This window comes from Phaethon lepturus, unplaced genomic scaffold, assembly GCF_000687285.1.
Source record: "Phaethon lepturus isolate BGI_N335 unplaced genomic scaffold, ASM68728v1 scaffold5978, whole genome shotgun sequence".
NCBI classification, from domain to species: domain Eukaryota; kingdom Metazoa; phylum Chordata; class Aves; order Phaethontiformes; family Phaethontidae; genus Phaethon; species Phaethon lepturus.
This window is the reverse complement of record NW_010558200.1, coordinates 1-18,568: the sequence shown is the minus strand read 5'-3', so window position 1 is coordinate 18,568 and position 18,568 is coordinate 1. Positions and strand designations below refer to the sequence as shown.

Below are 18,568 nucleotides of genomic sequence, written 5' to 3'. Positions count from 1 at the left end.
CCTTAGAGTCTGTAACAATAAAGACTTTCTGCTGAGTGACAGCAGATGTATTGCTTCAAAAGCAGCTGTCCTGAGCCAGATCAGATGACAAAAGGCAAGTTCAGACTTTAATTTAAGGAAAATAGTGGTAACTGGTCTTGGACAGAAGACTGCTTATTGAACTCCAAGAACCTGTCATGATCTAACAGCCTACTGTACCATAACATACTTGTTTATATGCATGTAAGAGGACAGGAAAATATAAGAAAAATAAATAAGTATTGCACCAAATAGCACTGCTGTATTAAACATGGGTAAAAGAACAGAGTTAAAGCACACTGGGAAAAACATAATTTGGGTTTGTCATTTTAACTGCATTCTCTTAACTTCCTTAGTACATTAGTTCCTTTAAAACACAAATCCAAATGAACCAGTGGGATGAGAAGAGCAACAACAGCTGCAGGAAGGATATTATCAAGAGATTAAACAGTAGCTCTAGTTTGCCTTATAAAAAGGCATGCTTGTCAACACGTTTTCACAGGCATTTCAGACTTTGTATGTATGTATGTATGTATATAAATTCAAAAAAAGCTTAGAATGCAAATATTATTCCCATAGAAAATACAAGAAGCCTAGAACATCAGGATACTAACAAATTAGAACCACTTAATTTTCAAAGACATAATCTCAGGTACTCTCCAAAAAGAATCAACCTAGAGTGCACCAGTTATGACCCCTCAATGTCAGACAGACAATTATCTACAACCTTTAAGCCATTTAAACTTAAAATGCTGGTATTTCAAGTTACCATTTTAGACACACAGAAAGGATGGGTTTCAAGGCTTACTGCTAATTTTCCAACTTGTTGCCATCTCTTGTTTTAGTGTGTAGTGAGGCATTTATCAAAACCTCAGCTCTTCAGAAGATGCCAAGAACAAGTTTCTAAGGCCACACAGGGCAAATGCCTGGTTTTTAAAGGCAGATAAGCTTCTGCCATTTCTGGAGGAACACACTAGCATATCTTCTCCCACTTAAGGAGAAACTTGTACCCCCACATACTGTTTTCTGCAAGTAAATAATTGTTAGTTTACACAATACTGAACTGACTTTTTGACCCTGTAGAAACTGCATATAGAAGCCGACAGTATATATATTAGTTCCTGAAAGTTAAATGGTGAGTTGACAGAGTGTACTTTTCCACTGGATGACTCATGGAAAAGGAGATAACCATCATCTTCTGTCTGGTCAGATGTTATATGGCACCTTTGCTGTGAAATCCAAGCCAAAATTATAGAATCATAGGATGGTTTGGGTTAGAAGGGACCTTTAAAGATCATGGGCAGGGACATCTTTCACTGCACCAGGTTGCCCAAATCCCCATCCCACCTGACTTTGAACAGTCAGTTTTAAATTATATTGGTCATAAAAAGTCAACCTTTGGTTGTTGACTGCGGAGATAGTTAAGGAATAGATGGACTAGTTAAGGAATCACAGAATGGTTGAGGTCAGAAGGCACCACTGGAGAACAGCCTGTCCAACCTCCCTGCTCAAGTAGGGTCTGCTACAGCAGGCTGCCCAGGACCATGCCCTGGCTTTTGAAGATCTCCAAGGATGAAGACTCTACAACTCCTCTGGGCAACCTCTGCCAGTGCTCAGTCACCCTCGCAGTAAAAAGATGTTTCCTGATGTTCAGATGTAATGACTTCCAAATTTGTAATCTTCCAGAGGTCTGTCATAAAGGGTGTTACTTTCACGAAGGCACGGGATGCCTCTCCCATTCATGTATGGAAGGCTTAACACCCATGCATCAGAAAGCTTACACTAGGCACTGATAATCTAGGCTTCCAGTACCTTGTTGTTCAAACGGTTCATGAACAGCTATGGAAACTCTGAAGGAGTAGTACTAGAGATTCTCAGCTTCTTTTGAGCCATATTATTTAAACCAATCCACAAAACAGACTCAGATAGCTATTTGCTAATTCTGCCTTCACAACTGCATTTATGTAACTGTCCCTAAAGCAGCACCTTCCAGCTCCAGCTCTCTACAAATACATTTTGGACGTCACTCAGAACAGCCAAAGTAGTTCATGTGGATCCATTAAAATCACACTGGTAATTTATAATAGAAAACCAAGCAACCACAACCTTTTTACCAATTTGCAAAAGATGTTAATCAATATATTAGCATGACAAGTACAATGTGCTATTTAAACAATAAGCTTAAACTGGCACGACAGCTCTTAAGGCACCGAGGTCAGCCCAGGGGCCCACATTTGCTTCAGATGTGTACCTGAATGGTGGTCATAAGGCCTAACTACAGTCCTTTCAAGGAAACTCTCCCACTCACCTTGGGCCAGACTACAAACAAACCTTCAGCTCCACTCTTAACTCTAAGGTAAAAGAAGTTAATCTGGCTACAGCCCAGCATTCATGAAATTGGCAATGGCAACCGGCAGCTGCCAGCTGCTACTTTCACCAGCAACTCAAACTACTTGAATTAGTTGCAGAAGTTCAATGATAAAAGCTTAGAAAAATTTTAGAATTTACATTACTGCAAAGAGCAAATACCACAAAGAAGCGTTCTCACATGACAACACAAAACAAAAACACAGTCAGATAAAGGAACATTGAAAAAGAAAGAAATGCAATACAAAATGTAGTCCCATCTTTAGCATTTCAGCAGCAGTCACAATGCAAAGGGAAACATCTTCCCTTTGAAAAAGCAAATGGAAACTCACTTGCTAAGCAAGCTCTGCAATGCTTTGTGCAGATGTTCTCTCAATTCCTGGGACACTTTCTCCCCCAAATGAGCCAGGCAGTCTTCTATTGAGCTCTCTGGATTAGCAGGACTGAACACCGGGGAAGTATGGCAGTCAAATCCTGTAGTGGTAAATGCTGAGAAAAAAAAAAATACAAAATAAAATAAAATAGATTCATGTAAGAACATCAACAGTCTCACATTTCTTATCCCACTAGTTAACACCATTTACATAAGGGATGAAGAAATCACAATTCTGTAGTCAAAGCATGCTATAAACAACTAGTAGTAAAACAAGTATCATCCAAATATATTCTGGAGGTGGTACTTAGAAGCCATAGCTGAGTTTGAGCTACATTTCCCCTCCAGCTCTTATTTCACAACTGCATCCTAACCAGCAAGTTAGCTGAATGTGCAACTATTCTCAATTTTAAGCTGATGCCAACCCTGATGGAGCAGCAAAACAGCTTCTTTTCCATAGTAAAATTTACACACACGGGCATATCTGCAGCAGGACTAGAATATAATTTTTTAAATAATATTTTGTTCATATAACCTTTTCCTTCTCAGTTTAAAACCTCTAAGAAAGGTCTATATGGCTGAATGTAACCAGATCCTTTCTACTTCAGATTTCCCATTTGCAACACATGTAAAGCAAAGATTGTTCCCAAATCATCCCTTGCTGGGAGTCCTGTAAAAGCCACATCCAGAGGTCAAAGCATGTCACAAAAACTAAACCTGGTGGAAGTGAAAAAACTAATGGTTTAAGTCCACAGTCCTCTAAATGTTAGCTGCTGGGGAATGATTTCACTTCTGTCATCAACTGGAGCAGCTAAAGGGCTGCTTATATTTCATTATTTATAGTAGCCTATTAAATGTCATTCAACTGTTTTCTTTGGCTAGACTCCACCACTGCAAACAGTAACATTTAACTATTTTACTTCATGTGACAACGTGTAGAAATCTTGTAGGGGGAAGAGGGTAAAGAGCTTCAGTGTGTGCAAAAATCTCTTTAACTAGAGTACCTGTTACAAATTAACCACCGTTATAGTGCATAGAGATTATTGATTGAAATGGGAAAATCTGAAGCACCTTCCAGGATTTCTTCATCAAGACGTTTTAGCTCCTCCTCAATTTCTATTTTAATCTTCTCCAAAGCCTCTTTCTCCGAACCATGTTGTGCCGTAAGCTGTTGTTGAGTCCCTAAAAGAAACCAGAGAAATTATTCAAATGTAGTATTTCAAATAAGGTAGGTAATGGAACATGATATCGAAATATTAATAAAAGAATTCAAGGTGAAAGTTCTATTTCAGACAGCAACATTAAAAGCATGATCCCGTAAGGGCACTTATTACAAAAGTTTTATTGTATGAACCCAAAAACACATAAACTTCCAGGCCTATTCAAGAAAGAACAGATGCTTTATATAAAAATATATTTTAAAAAATTAGAACTGTAAAGCCACAAACAGAATATATAAGAACTTCAAAAACAAACTTACCTTAAATTTCAGACCAAAATCAAACCAAGGCACATAAACAAGCAGTCATTAAAACAGATACACTCATCATCAAACTACACCAAAACAAAGCAGACATAGGCATAAGCTTGATTTTTAGTAGCAAAATACAAAACTTATATTGATGCCTGCAAAATCTACAAAAATACTCAGAGCAACTATGTAATGACATCAGTGAAGAGTCCCAAAATCTATTAATTGGGCATCATTACACTGTCCACGAGGAGTTTACAGGCCACAATGAAATAACTGAAGACCGGGATCACAAGTAACAAGAGAGGCAAAGGACACCACAATTGTCCATTAATTGTCGGTTCTCATCTCCTAATCAATTAATTTAGGAATTTGAAATGGCTGCATATTCCCAGAAGTACATATGCTGCAGTTTGGGGTGATGAATACATATTCCATGTGCTGACTCTAGATATTTGGTAACAAGAAGCTGTTTCAGCCATACCATTCAGGATTACAAAGATTCTCAATCATCTTAATTATCAGGCTGTAGCAAAAGAGAGACACAAAACTGTTTCCAAACAAGCCAAGGTATTTAAAACGTTTGAACCTTTAAGGAACTGGCTGCTGAATGTCAACCTTTCCAATACAAGGCCGTATGGCAGTTACTCAAGTAAGTGCTTTATGGGATGGGTACTAATGGAAAGACTACATGTCTGGGACAGAGTTCCAGCTCAAAACTCTTGCTATTTAGCTGCTTTTTCTTTGGGTTTGCTCATCTTTATTTCTTCCATCAGCTTTCAAGCATGTCTTCCAATCCCGTTCTTAAAGCACACTACAAAAACTGTTCCATTAACTGCTGTCTTATTTTGACCAAACATCACCAAATCAACAGCCTACTACTAAAATGTTCTTCTTTCTGTCTTTCAATTCCTTAAAATGTTCTACTTAGAGATAAAATGTATCTGTTATATCCAATGAATATAAAAGTGAATTTTGTATCAACTTACTCCTGAAATACATAAATAAGCAAATAAAATTGACCACAAAACTAAACTTTGCTAAGTAATCCCCTTTCCAGCCATTTCCTTCCCTAAGTTTTGGGTCAATTATCAGTCCTCATTAGCCCTGCACTCTGCTACTTTCAACAGTATCAGTTACTGGGTTACCCAAAACACATTTTCTTAGCTCTTTTACTTCTGAATATTCCTTAGAATTCTTTCCTGGGGCTTCATGTTCTCTCGTGCCCATGATTTAAACACCACGTCCTGGCCAATCTTCTGATAACGTTGCCCATGTCCACTGTTTCTTAGTCCTGCAACACTCAGTGTAGCTTTCTGGCCTGTCTGTCTTCATTCCTGTTTTGATGACACTATATCATAATTTGGTGGTCTTATGAATGACTGCCTATTTTCTTCGATCCACCTCTATTTAAATCTGCTCAAACTCACTCTTAAGTGTTGTATCACCTTCCCCATTCCTCCTTAATGAACAATCAATATCAATAGTTTTTGTATCAGAGCGTGTGAAAACCGTAAAAGCAACAATACTAGTTAACACACACAGATGTGTAGTAAAGTACACTGTGCATTTTCTGTATTTAAAAAAACACTAGATAATAAGCTTGCAAGGTCTCCTGCATTTGAAAAACAAGTTAAAAATTCACAGAATCCACAGAATCAATCCACTGAATGTGTGCTAATTGTTAAAAACTCAGCACTCAATAGATACCTGTGAGACAAAAATCTTTCTAAACCAATGTACAAGTCAGTGTAAAATGTTTACATTTATTTATGCGAACAGTTTAAAGGAACAACAGATAGTCAGTTTAATTCCATTTTACTTAATCACACAGTTAGATAATCATCATCACCATGTCCAGAATAACTTTATTTAGCTTTTTAAATCCCTTCTCAAACAGTGTCTCTTTGCCACTCCGAACAATAAATTCCAGAGAGGAGCAAATTTTTCCTCCTTTTGGTTAATGAACAGACACTCACTAATGCCTTGTCAGTCCCTTTAAGGTCGCCCCATTGAATGACCGAACTACTGCTTCACAGTCAAGTGCAACAAGTATATGCAAGTACAAACTCTTATTTTAACCTGTGCTTCACCCTGTATATGGAAGGGATGAGGGCATTCAGAAGAGCACCAGTTCTCATGGGACTAATGTGATGATGATCACACATGACAAGCTGTCATACTTGATAATAAGTCACCCGGAAAATGGAAGGAAGAGAAATTCCATTGCTGCCAGCGTACAAAAGAGCTGTTTAGATAATCAGTGCTGCAGTCAATGGTTTCCATCTCGTAACACCCACAACTTTGCAGCAGCTGCTGATTCCAATAGCACCTGACTATTCAGTCGTGCCAAAACATCAAAAACCTACCCCTCTTGGAAAAGTGACTTTGCACCGTTTCTTCCCCTAATTATCAATGGACTTCAGCTTTCTGCATCTCCTGTATGTTGACCCTTACTAACAAAAAATGCACCCAGCGCTGGAGAACGGCGTATTCCAATAGCAAAGGTCTCAAGTGAGTGGTACCTTTTTTCTCCTTTAGACAACTTCCAAGTCAGCTTGCAAATAGGCAGAATAAAACAGTAAAAATAGCTTTCAGTAGATGAGGACATATCTTCATTGTTTAATAATGCAAATGGTCACACCAGAAATGGTACTTGTAAGATTCATAAACATTGAATGCTTTCCTATGATGAAAAAATGGATTTGCCTATTAGGGGCTTTCGGTAAATTGACTCTGAAAGGCCTCTTCCCAGCCCAAAGACCTAACAAACCTCTGTTACACAGCCTTACACAAAGAAGCTAGTGCATTCTACTTTCTACTTATGGAATAAGTGTTCCCTTTTGCACAAGTGTGTTCTTGTTAAGATTTTGTTTTTCAGGTATTTGGAGGTAACCTGCAAAGTACAGGAAAACGTATTCTAAAAGTCCATCAAGCACCACATCACTGGCAATCAGTGTTATGACTACTAAAGAAATGCAATATTTCAGTAAAACTCCACCGATAAGGCCATTCCAGAAGTTCAGTAACAATACAAAACTGACCCATTCCCCAGGTTTCATCCCAGGAGGAGGAGGGATGGAAGTCATTCATCAGAGTTAGAGAGCCTGCACATCTGATTCTACAGTGTTTGTGTCAAACTACAGCTAACAAGAGACAACAGCAACTCTAAGGAGAGACTGAAAAAGGCATTATGTCTTTCTAGTTCAAGTGAATGCAGCGTCAATGAAAAAGAAAGCCTTTGATGTTGCAGATTGCTCCCGACTGTTTTTCTTTCATGCTTGTAATTTTAACTTACCACTATTTGTGTTTTCAAGTTCTCCTAGGTCTCTATATTAACTTCTGTATAGTCAACATTGACTTAAAAATTTACTTTTGGAATGATTCTAGTATTGCTTTAACATCTCAAACTTTTTAAAACAGTAAGTAAGCGCCTAAAATTTCTGCTAGCACTAAGTGGCAAAAATATACAAAATCTCTTCACAAACATATTCATGTTTCTTTTAATGAAAAGTATATCTATGCCAGCAAACTCCAGAACACAGACTGCCATACATAGATGTAGAACCTCAATTTGAGAAATGTTTAAAATAAGTTATTTATAAACCATAAGAAGGTTAATCTTAAAAGAAATTTAAAAAGTCCAAAATACTAAGAACCAAAAAGAGATGAGACTGACAACTAGCAGTCAATATTTTTTGTGGGCAGAGAGGAGGCTTAATTAAGTAAGAATTCACATTCCTGGAGGGACCACGTCTTTCTTCTCCAAGTCACAGTCCAAAAACTCCCTTTCCTTGCCTTGGTTCAGGAAATAGCTCCCTTATTACCACAAACTGGATCAGTCTGACCTACAAAGTGTACCTTTTCAGTCTGTGACTTTTCAGCCAAAGTGGGTATGTTTCGCACTAAGAGGAAAGCTTCTAAAGAATGAGTTATTCATCTAAGCTAAAGACAGCTCAAAAACTCCTTCACTTCCTACAGACCAACTGTAGGAACTACGAGGGGTAAGTAAAGATGGAGTATGAAGAAAACCAAGATATTCTGCAACAGCCACTCCAAGTGTCACCTGATGATAGAAAATCTTGCAATGACAGGTATCCAACCCATGATGGTCAAAACCATATAAAAGAGGTACTACTTTTAGATTTGAGATAGCCACTCCAAGGCCTTGAGCTCACCCACAATGCATGAAACCTGGCCATCTCTGCCTATCTGTGTATGTATTTCCTGAGATGTAACAAGAGTTCATTTCTAACTAAAGCAAGTGAACAAATAAATGTAAACCCCATTTCTCCCAGCAACCCAGTTATTGAACTTGCTCAGCTGTAAGAAACGTGTGTGGGAAACCACTAAAATGCCATGATCACTGACTATATACAGCACTTCAGACAGTAATTCCAAAACAGATAATAAATGGTCAAAAGAACATTGTACACAATAATTGGATTAAAGTTCTGCAGATTGTGTGCACCTCAGGGAAACTGCAAACCTGTCAAAACCTTGTTCACCTCTTGAGTAATCTATGCCACCACGCAGCAGTGGCATTGATTATAAATCTTCCAGATGCTGCGTGAGCTAAGGGATTATTTAAGATTCTGTCAAGAAAAACTACATTTCTTCAGAATCTTCGTTACAGCCACAGGCTCATGGGATGGAGTCAAACCATGGGGAAGTAGCTTAAAAACCAGAAATACACTAGAAGTTACTCCTTGATGAATATAATATTTATAATACAAATATATTGCATCACAAAACCAAAGTATTTTGACTCACTTAAAAAGTAAGTAGTACTAACAACTGCAGCAGACTGGAAGCTTCTATGATGAGTGTGAACTTCAGGGGGGAAAATGTAGAATCGTTTTCTGATACCTGATATTTACTTTCTGTGTATGAACCAGTAATTATAGATACGACGAGTTCTGAAAAAATACTACAGCATTTCTCCACAATCTAATGAACAGATAACCGAGAGCTTCTACACATCTTAAAATAATTGTACCTGTCTGTTGCCTCAAACCACACGGACTTACACAGATGGTATCTTACCGTGTGTGTTTTATCAGATTTATCTGAGCAATCTGTATTATCCACCCACCTGAAAACCTATCAAAAAGTAATGGAATTTTCTGCTGACAGACTTTGCTTTAAGTAAACTGAAGTGAGTGCTATGCAGAATCACTACTCTGCCAAAACTGCAGCAGGAGTTATCTCTCAAACTATTGCCCAGTTAAGTTTGCTGGATTTTCTTCTGGAGACACTGAAACCTCCTACAGTATACTATAGGGCTGTAATACCAAAAGATTGGTTTGTCCAATAAAACTTCAGCTTTTCTTCAAGAGCCTGGAAAACTGTGGATGGTTTTCTCTTCAGTTCCTGCACTGAAGAAAAGCTGTCTAAATAAAACTTTCAAAGTAGTAATGAGATGCTGACTTAGATCAGTCATCTTTGCTTGAAGTCAGAAGTGTTTTTAGCTCTTGTAATTTTTTCCTGCAACAAAATCAAGACCAACCAAGAGATCCAAAAGGAAATACAGTGAGGTAATTTCCTATGTAATTTGTCTGAGTCTTCACTGAATAAAGTCCCTCCAAAAACCACTACTCTGGTAAAGCGTGTTATGTCTACAGAAGATGAGAAGTTTTAACCTGAAATTAACAAATATCTTAAAGATTTACTCTCCTCTGAGTTTTTGGAATAAAAAGACATACGTCAGGAAAAGAACTCTAGTACGATATGCAGGGAAGCAGAGGTTTGGGGGACATGACCATATGAGGAAAGGGTGGGGAATGAAGAAAAGTGTTCAATTTCTCCTACCAGAGATAAAATAGTACCACACCTGTTGGGAAAGATCGCTTTTTGGTTGGTTTTTTGAGCCATCAGATACATTTTCTAGCTTAACTGGAGTGTTGAAACTTCACTGTTGAACGCTGTTGAGTGTTGAAATCTATAAGACTGCTATAAAGACTCAAGGGAGGTACAGAAATACTAACTACTCCTAGTGTACCTTATTTCCCCGTGCTCTGTATACACGCAATGGAAAGAGAGAAGATCCTCCAGCAGTTGATACAAGGTGGCTGTAATTAGGCTCCTGCTCTGAACTGCCCTCTAGAGGAGTCCCTCACTCTCCAATACTGAAGGAGACAAAAGAGACTAACATAGTGAGGACAAAGCCAGCCAGCCCTTCTGGGTACTCCCCTTATATTGTAATATGATGATACAGAAATCAGACAAAGAGTAAGGACTTACTTGGATCTAAGAAAAATATACGAAGGGAAAGTACCATATACCAGAGTCAATACCTCATATGAGTGAAACATATAAAATAGAGAAGTGTTCTGCAGCTAAAATAGAAACAGGCAACAGCCAAACATCACTGCTTCAATTGTTTCCCATGAAAGGTCTGTCAGTACAATAAACAAATTAGAGCAAAATAAGATTAAGTGACAAGTACCTTGTATCAGAATCCTCTCAATTCGTAAATCAACAGCATTCAGCTGTAGAGAGTAGAAAGACTACTGACCAGCACTTTAAGTACCACAAAAATCATCAGTGAAAGGAACTTGGGATCAGCAAGATAGCATATAAACCATTGATGGCACTGCTTGAAAAACACACTGACAAGCACAATGTAACATCATACTGTTATTATCCCTCATACGTCTTCCTTACCAAAAACCAGAAGTTTCCTCTTCATGTTGGGATTCTATCACACAACAGCTATTCATTTTCATTTACTGGCTTTCACATCTCTCTTGTTCTAACCAGGTTCCTCATACCACACTCGTTACTGTAATAGCCAGCTACCTTCCAGCAGTGCATTAGGCAGCGCAGGTAATATCCATTATGGGCTGCTGCTTCTCTCACTGTCTCCCTGGGGGAGAAGCATGCAGAGCAGAATGCTTTGGTACAGCTCTCCACAAGCAGGCATCAGGCCCGTGCCAGACAACAAGGAGATACAGACTGTACATACAAACTCCTTAATGTTCAAAGAAGATGCATACAGTACTTCCAAATAAACACATGGCTGTTACCGCACATACCCTGGGAATGCAGCTCAAACAACTGTTCAACTACAAGCGAGGAGAGAGGAAGTAGGAGAAAGGATTTTTAAAAAGTAACTGTCAGACAAATGAAAGCTGTTGGAAGCACAGAAAGCAGAAAAACAACAGGAAAAGTGAGTTAGGAAAGAATGAAAGAAATCCTGAGGCAGAAGGATAAAGTGTTTGCACTTAGTTCAGGAAGAGCCTGAAATCCATCCAAGGCATTACAGGAGAGGGTGAAAAACAGCATGGCAGATTAAAAGTAAGGGAAAACAACTTTATCTGGAGTCTTTGATCAGAAAGCAGTAAAAACACTGAAAGAGAGATCTAACTACAGTGCAAGATGACCAAGGGAGGAGAAATTGTGGCCACTGTCTGGTTTTGGCAGTAAGGGTGCGGGAAATAAATGTAGGACTGTTTCCTGTTTAGAAGGGAAGGTTTAGAGCAACAAGGAGGAAAGAACAGATTTGGAAAGTATCAATGCTTTTAGAGTATTTTACTGGTAAATCCAACTACAGCCTCCTGTCACACAATCTAACGTATTTAAGTAATATCTGAAAGGTAAACTCAACAGTTATCTTTACACAGGAGCTTGAAAGTCCTCTTAACTGACTACAAAATTTTTATTTAAACATTTGCAGCTTACTCTTTATAAGGTTTTAATATTGCTCTTTAATTCAAATATTTCTTAGAGGTTTCAGTAATAAGAAACAGTTGAAAGGTTTCCCCTCAATTTGCAAATATTTCAAAGGTAACTGCAGCCAAATTATTTACAAAAAGCTTTAAGACGAACAGTTTCGTTTCTGAATCTTACATTTAGAGAATAAAGCAGACTCTTCCACATTGTAGCTTTGTAAGTATTCAACAGATTTTCAGTTTAGACCTGTTATCCCATATGGGGATATCCCAGAATGGGAGATTATTGCTAACATAAGCACATTTTCCAACAAAGCGTTTTATGAAACAGCATCTTGGCACTACGGTGCCTCTCCTTTCATGGACCACAGATGCAGTCAAAGTAGAAGTAACAGACATACCTTAAATATACCAAGATTAATTTTATAAATTATATACAACCAGCATATGCTATATGCTTAGGTGCCAAACTGATAAAGGAATTTGTCATAACTTTGATGCTATCTTTTCTTTTCAGGAATTTCTCACTTCATGACAGGTAAATTCAGTAAATGACAGAGTATGCATTCTTAAATGCTTGTTCAAAAAGAAAGATTCTGGAGACTGTCTTTTTTTTTAATATGCCTTTCATCAGAATAAGTTCTGAATCACAGGCGCTAGTAGTGACTGTAACATCATTAAGACATGACAAGCCACCAAAACAATCTTGAAAAACAACATTGTTTAAGTGCTTGCCACCACAAAATAAATTAAGTTTTACTACCTAGGTTTATGTGAAACACAATGTATCAAACTTCTTTTATTCTGCCTATTTATTTCGTTAACCTCCTATATGCATAAACCTGATCTGGAAGAAACATCTGACTCCATCTGATTCCACAAAGTCCTTGTCTTCTTAAAAATAAATAAATAAATAGATGCAGCATAGGCCTGGTTACGCCTCACATGTCTGTACTACCACGGACTGACAACAACTGAAGCATTAACATAATAGGGCAAAACTATTCAGCACATGAGATTGCTCAAGTCATCGCTCAGAGTTTGTGCCGGTAAACACCACCTCAGCCCTGCTTACTTCTACTTGCCTCCCAAAAAAACCAGGCATGGGCTTAAATTCTCAAGATGGCTCAACAAAGATAATACATATCCATCCCTCCTAACCTCAAGACAGCTACTAAAACCACTTATTTGCTTCATAAACAACAACCAACCCTGGCATAGCTCAAATCAAAACAGTAATCTAAATACAAACAGCTTTGTTTCCATCAGCATCTCCTCTCATTATTTCAATGAATAAAAGAAGACACGCATTACGCTAAACATCAGGCTGACATTTTGCATCCATGCACAAACAGCTGAAGAACTAACTGCAAACACAGTTGCATATGTAAATAGGTACAGATGAATATGCAAATATCACCTTGAGTTGAAGGAGGATGCTGCTCCTGTGGCTTCTCTTGTGATAAAAGTCCCAGGTAGCTGAGAACTACGTATTTTGTTTCATAGTGAAATCCTACAGGCACAGCAGTAGAGGACGCCATCGGGTTGGCTTGCGATGCAGCAGTGCTCTTATGGGGCACGTAGGGTTTTCTCTGGGTAACTGAGGAAGACTGTAAGGAAGGAATAGAGTATTTTGTTTGTTTTTTTATAAGGCTGCAATAGGTCATGAACTCATACATAACAAGGAATTATGTAACAATCATGGAGCAATATCCAGGTTTTTGCCCTGATATGCTACGCATTCTTATTTTAATAAGAACTGTGCAGAGTAAAACCAACTGCCCCCAAGTCCAGCATCCTGCCAGCCTGCTGCCAGCCGTGGCCTTTCTCAATACTGCTTGGCATACATACTCTCACATTAAAGCAAACTGAACAGTTCCTTACCATGTGTCTACCTCCTAATAACTCCCAACTCAACCACACACAAAAATACACACGAATTCATGCAAAGATGTTTTGATGGATTCTGAAGACTTAGTTCAACTTCAGGTAAAAAGACAGGTTCTTATGAGTCTCTCTTCCCCTAAGCCTCCAATGAGTATTTTCCCAATTCTCTTTCTCAGATTCTCTTATTACAATGCTTAAAAATTTTAACGCAGAAAAAGTGACCACAATTGCTGCAAATTCATTTTACTGTTCCAACAGCAATAGAAAACATATGGTCAGCAGAGGAAATTCCACATTCATTGTAGGGATTGGAAGAACAGATGGTTGTGTGTCCTGGATTTCTCACCCAGGCTTTAATACTTACGAAACAGAAATCCACACCTAACAGCAACATCTGGCCAAAGAACTTCCCTGTTTTACTTTATTTGTTTTGTCGCTTTTTTCAAAAATCTAAACAAGAAGTTTTTCCAATAATGAAAAACTAAGGTGGAGAGAAATTAAAATCAGCCATAAAGGACAATGGGGAAAAAAATACTTCAGAAGGCGACATGGAAGTGGAGAAAAAGCCATACAACAGATGGAAAAGAAGTTAATGAACATCTTTTAGCTCTTTATATTAGGAACAGTCTGTGTAACTACTTCCAACACACAATCTACTTAATGAATCAAATAATAGTATTTAGGGCTTTAAGATAAACTCTCAAAATTAAGTGCTCCATCATTTCAAGAGTCATTCCCAAACAAGTAGTAGTCCACTCTTGGCCATAAGAATGGATGTCTAACTGAAAGGCATGCAGAAAAGTTCATGCTCCAGAACAGCTACTTAACAGATACCGAAGGAGCTACATAATTTACTAGTATGAGAGTGCAGTTACATTTAGAAGAAATATTTAAACCAAGTTTAAAGCTTAAAGGACTTCAAATGAGAAAAATGCTATACACACAGAACAGGAGTTGGAACATCCCAAGAAGGTTCCTGATTCCACTGGAAATGCCTCGAGACTGAGAGAGAGAACCAGGTACCCAAACCAAAGCTCAATCTGCAAATGAAGCCTCAAGATTAACAAAAGAGCAAGCAAAAGAAAAGCATTATCTGTCTAGCCATGCAAGATGTCTGGGCTAACTTCTAACCCCTCTCCTCCCTGGAAAGGAATTCAGTTTAACAGCTGTGCAACTGGCTACTACTGAGGATAAACACAACTATAACTGTGCTGTGGCATGGTTACTGCATGAGTAGGTAGCTTGGCAAAGAAAAGATTAGCTGTCAAACTAAAAGCTGCAAAAGGAAAAAAGTTGGTGTAAAATGGCTAAGCATTCTTTCATTAATCTTTAGCAACTCTAATTTCTGAAACTCATTCAGTATTGAAAACAGAAGAGGACTCTTTCATGAAGACTATACTCTGGAAGCTCTGCCTCTTGCCATGTATTTTGCTTGAGTCTTTACCGCAGCTTGAACTGAAGTAGTGATTTATACAGGAAGGAACCAATGTCCAAACCTTGAGGCAACATTCATCCCTTTCACCCTGCAGCAGTAATCCTACATTTATGTTGCCTCTTCTTTCCCAGAGTGCTCTACAGGCTATCATGCTTCAGAAACATATGAAATGATATCAGAGGATAAGTGTACCTTTTGCACAACACACATTTACCCTTCAGCCACTTCCACAAACTGAGACTTTCATAAAGCAGGGAGATTTGGAAAAAATAACTGCTCAGAAGACTTTAGGATCCTTTAACAACAGATCTGTTCTTCAGACCAGATCACCAGATGTCACCACCACATCACACGTTCACATCACCAGGTGTGAAAGATGCCATTCACCAAAAAGCAAAAGCTTCCCAGCACGTTTCAGTTCTGGTTTGTTCAGCAGAGATCCAGAGGCCTGAAACGAACACGCTTCTCGCAACGCCTACACAGTGAATGGGAGCCCTTCCAGACAACCTGAACTGATCTGTCCTGAAAGAATCAGTCTGACGGATGGTCCAGAGACATCCAGACACCACACTGTGGATCAAAGAACAAGTTGGAATATGTAACAGAGGTTATTCTTCAAAATATAATTGCAAATTAATGCAGAAAATTAAAGAAAAAAAACAGGCAATCAAAACAAGCATGAGGCTCCATAGCAGCACAGTGATCCATGTGCAACAGTGAGGACTAATTCATGAAAATTTCAGCATGCTTAGCTCAGCACCTCTGGAGGGAGGAGGGGAGAAAAAAAAAAAAGGAGAGGGAGAGAATCACACCACAGCTTATTTAAATAGTGGTTAATGTTTCCCTGGGAGAAGAATGAAGAAAAAAAGCTTTGGATGAAAAAAGGTAATCATTTTGGTCAAAATATTCTGAGAGGTAGTTTTATACTGAAATGAGAAGGGACACTTAAGAACCCAAATGGAAGAAATATCTTCAGCTTCACCTAAAAGAATGTCAGACTGGAAATGCACTTCAGAATCACCAGTCTTCTTTTGAGAGAAGCCCAAAGCACAGCAACCGAATTACTCATTTTGAATTGTGAATGACTGGTTTTGTTTACAAAAAGAAACAGAGAAATATTGACTCAGACACTGTAAACCTCTCAGAAAAGGCCATTTTTCAGGAATGCGTGGGATTAAAAAAGGACACGCAGCTTGAGAGACCACATCAGAGGAAGGAGAGCTTTCCACTACAGGAGCAAAATGGAAGAGAGTCCAGAAATTGTTTAAGAGAGTAAGAAGCTAGCATGGGAGACATAATGGAGTAGAAGAAAAAATGCCTTACACAGACTATGTAAGCCTCAAAGTAAGGACAAGAGAGTTACTCCTGGTGTAACAGATTCACTGCAAGAATATTGCCTCTTAAAAAGCTAGAGGGATCAAAATTATTAATAATTACTCCCTACAAAAAATTTCACCTTTCTCAATTCCTGCACCCTTGGGTGAATAAGAGGTTACACCTGTTGAAGCTTACTTAGCTTGTTACTCCTCCGACCCTGCTGTCACTTGTTTCACGTGGGCTGAGCTGCTCAGCCGACCTGAGAACAGGAGTTCCAGTCAGACTGACATTTCCTCATGCAGTCTGTCACATCCTAATCCACAGAAGAGTTATATGTTAGATAATGGGCAACACAAGTCTACCAATGAATACAGTGAATGTAATCCGGTAGCAATGGGGCTCTGCTAGGTTTTAGTCCTTACGTGCAAAATCCTAGCATGCATCAAGCTGCGTTTACCATGCAACATTCAAAAGACAAAATGCAACAGCATTATGATGCTGCCCCTAAGAACAGTTCACCAGCTGCCACCAAGATCTACTGAGCATCTATTCGACTGTTGCAGGTCTTTTGCTGCATGTTTATAAACAAAACAGTAGGTGATCAATATTGCTACTGATTTCTAATGAACTTAAAACACAGGTCCAGAAACCACAGCACAGTCACAGATTGCCTTCTTTTTATAAATAACACTGCCACCATGACCATAGTTAAGTCCCACTTGAAAATGGAGTCAGTCTAAAGCTGGACGCAGTTCCCAGATACAGCCCATGTTACCAAGCCTCACCTACTGGCTGCAAACTTAATCATCCTAGACCGCCACTGTAGCGGAATACTTTCTGCTGGCGAGGAAATACTTCAAAGTACGCGTGGTCTCAGTCAGCAGCTGTTCACCCAGGCATGGACGGGGAGATTTAGGGAGGCAACAAAACAGTAGCACCAGAGTTCAAATCATTTTCAGGGCAGCGTGCCACTCATATATTCACAGGTTTGGGTCATCCTCCTGATACCAATCTCTGCAACAGGTACCCACTCTCAGCTCACTCTAATCCACAGCTTTACATTTTTACTGTGCTCTTTACCCAAACGTACCACATTTCAAGGAGTTGCAGGTCTACAAAACCACACCCCGTTGTCAACAAGATGGAAAACATTCAAGCGCTCTGCAACTTTACCAGAAGGCTTGTGTGGGCATTTTGGATGAGATTGGCCTGTGTGGACTAGTTTAACCTTGCAGCAGTTTGTCTCTGAAAACACTTCACGTAACAGGTAGGACTTCCCAAAGCACCCGATCATGATCAAGTTAGAAGATAAATTCTTCAGAGTACTTTTCCAATGATATATGATGGTATGACTATGGGATTGTTCTGAGTTCAAACACATCAGTTCTACCAAAAATGAATCAATATCGCATCCATTACTGACCCTCTAGTGGCACTTAATGGATAGAAACACTGCAAAATATGATAGCTATTTATCTGGGCTGTGGTTTCAGTTGATCTTAGAGGGAAATGTAATTGAGCGAGCATTCTAGGCAAGTCGTTTGATTTTTCTTTTAGGAAGAAAAATAAAAACCGTATGAGTTATCTACTATAAAGGCTCTCAGTCTTCTCCAGCTTTAAACTGTCTTACCACAATATTAAATCATTACAAAACCCAGCTTTCATTAACAAGCTTTCATTCACTTCCTTTTTTAATTTGCCAAGCGCTACGTGGACTTGAAGGCAAACAAGAGGACAAGCAGGTAAGGCAGAAACCCTGGGCTCGCTGCAAGTTTCAACAGCGCCAGACAAAGGCAGAGCCGGAGCAGAGGAGCAGCCTGCGAGAGTGCAGCGTAAGCTACTCAGTTACTACGGCGATGAATGAGATATTTATATCTGGGCAGAAACGACAAGGAGCAGAAAGCCGGGATGAGTCAGCCGGCGGGAGTCACAGCCTACGCGCTACAGCAGCAGGTGCGGGCGGGCAGGCCGCAGCGCTCTCCTTGCCGCCGCCCTTCAGGACCTGCCGGCGGAGGGGGGAGGCACCT

The 18,568-nt window shown here is 39.1% G+C and overlaps 1 protein-coding gene across 1 annotated transcript in view; it reads right to left on the bottom strand.

Annotated features, from left to right (window-relative positions):
• BCL2L13 (BCL2-like 13 (apoptosis facilitator)) overlaps nt 1-13,443 on the bottom strand; it is a 33,465-nt gene extending 20,022 nt beyond the window's left edge. The window contains exons 1-3 of the mRNA XM_010292972.1: nt 13,323-13,443; nt 3,830-3,940; nt 2,718-2,874 (exon numbers count right to left, since the gene is read on the bottom strand). Of these exons, the coding sequence (XP_010291274.1) occupies nt 2,718-2,874; nt 3,830-3,940; nt 13,323-13,443 (389 nt within the window). The remainder of the gene's footprint in view (nt 1-2,717; nt 2,875-3,829; nt 3,941-13,322) is intronic.
• Nucleotides 13,444-18,568: the final 5,125 nt, after the last annotated feature.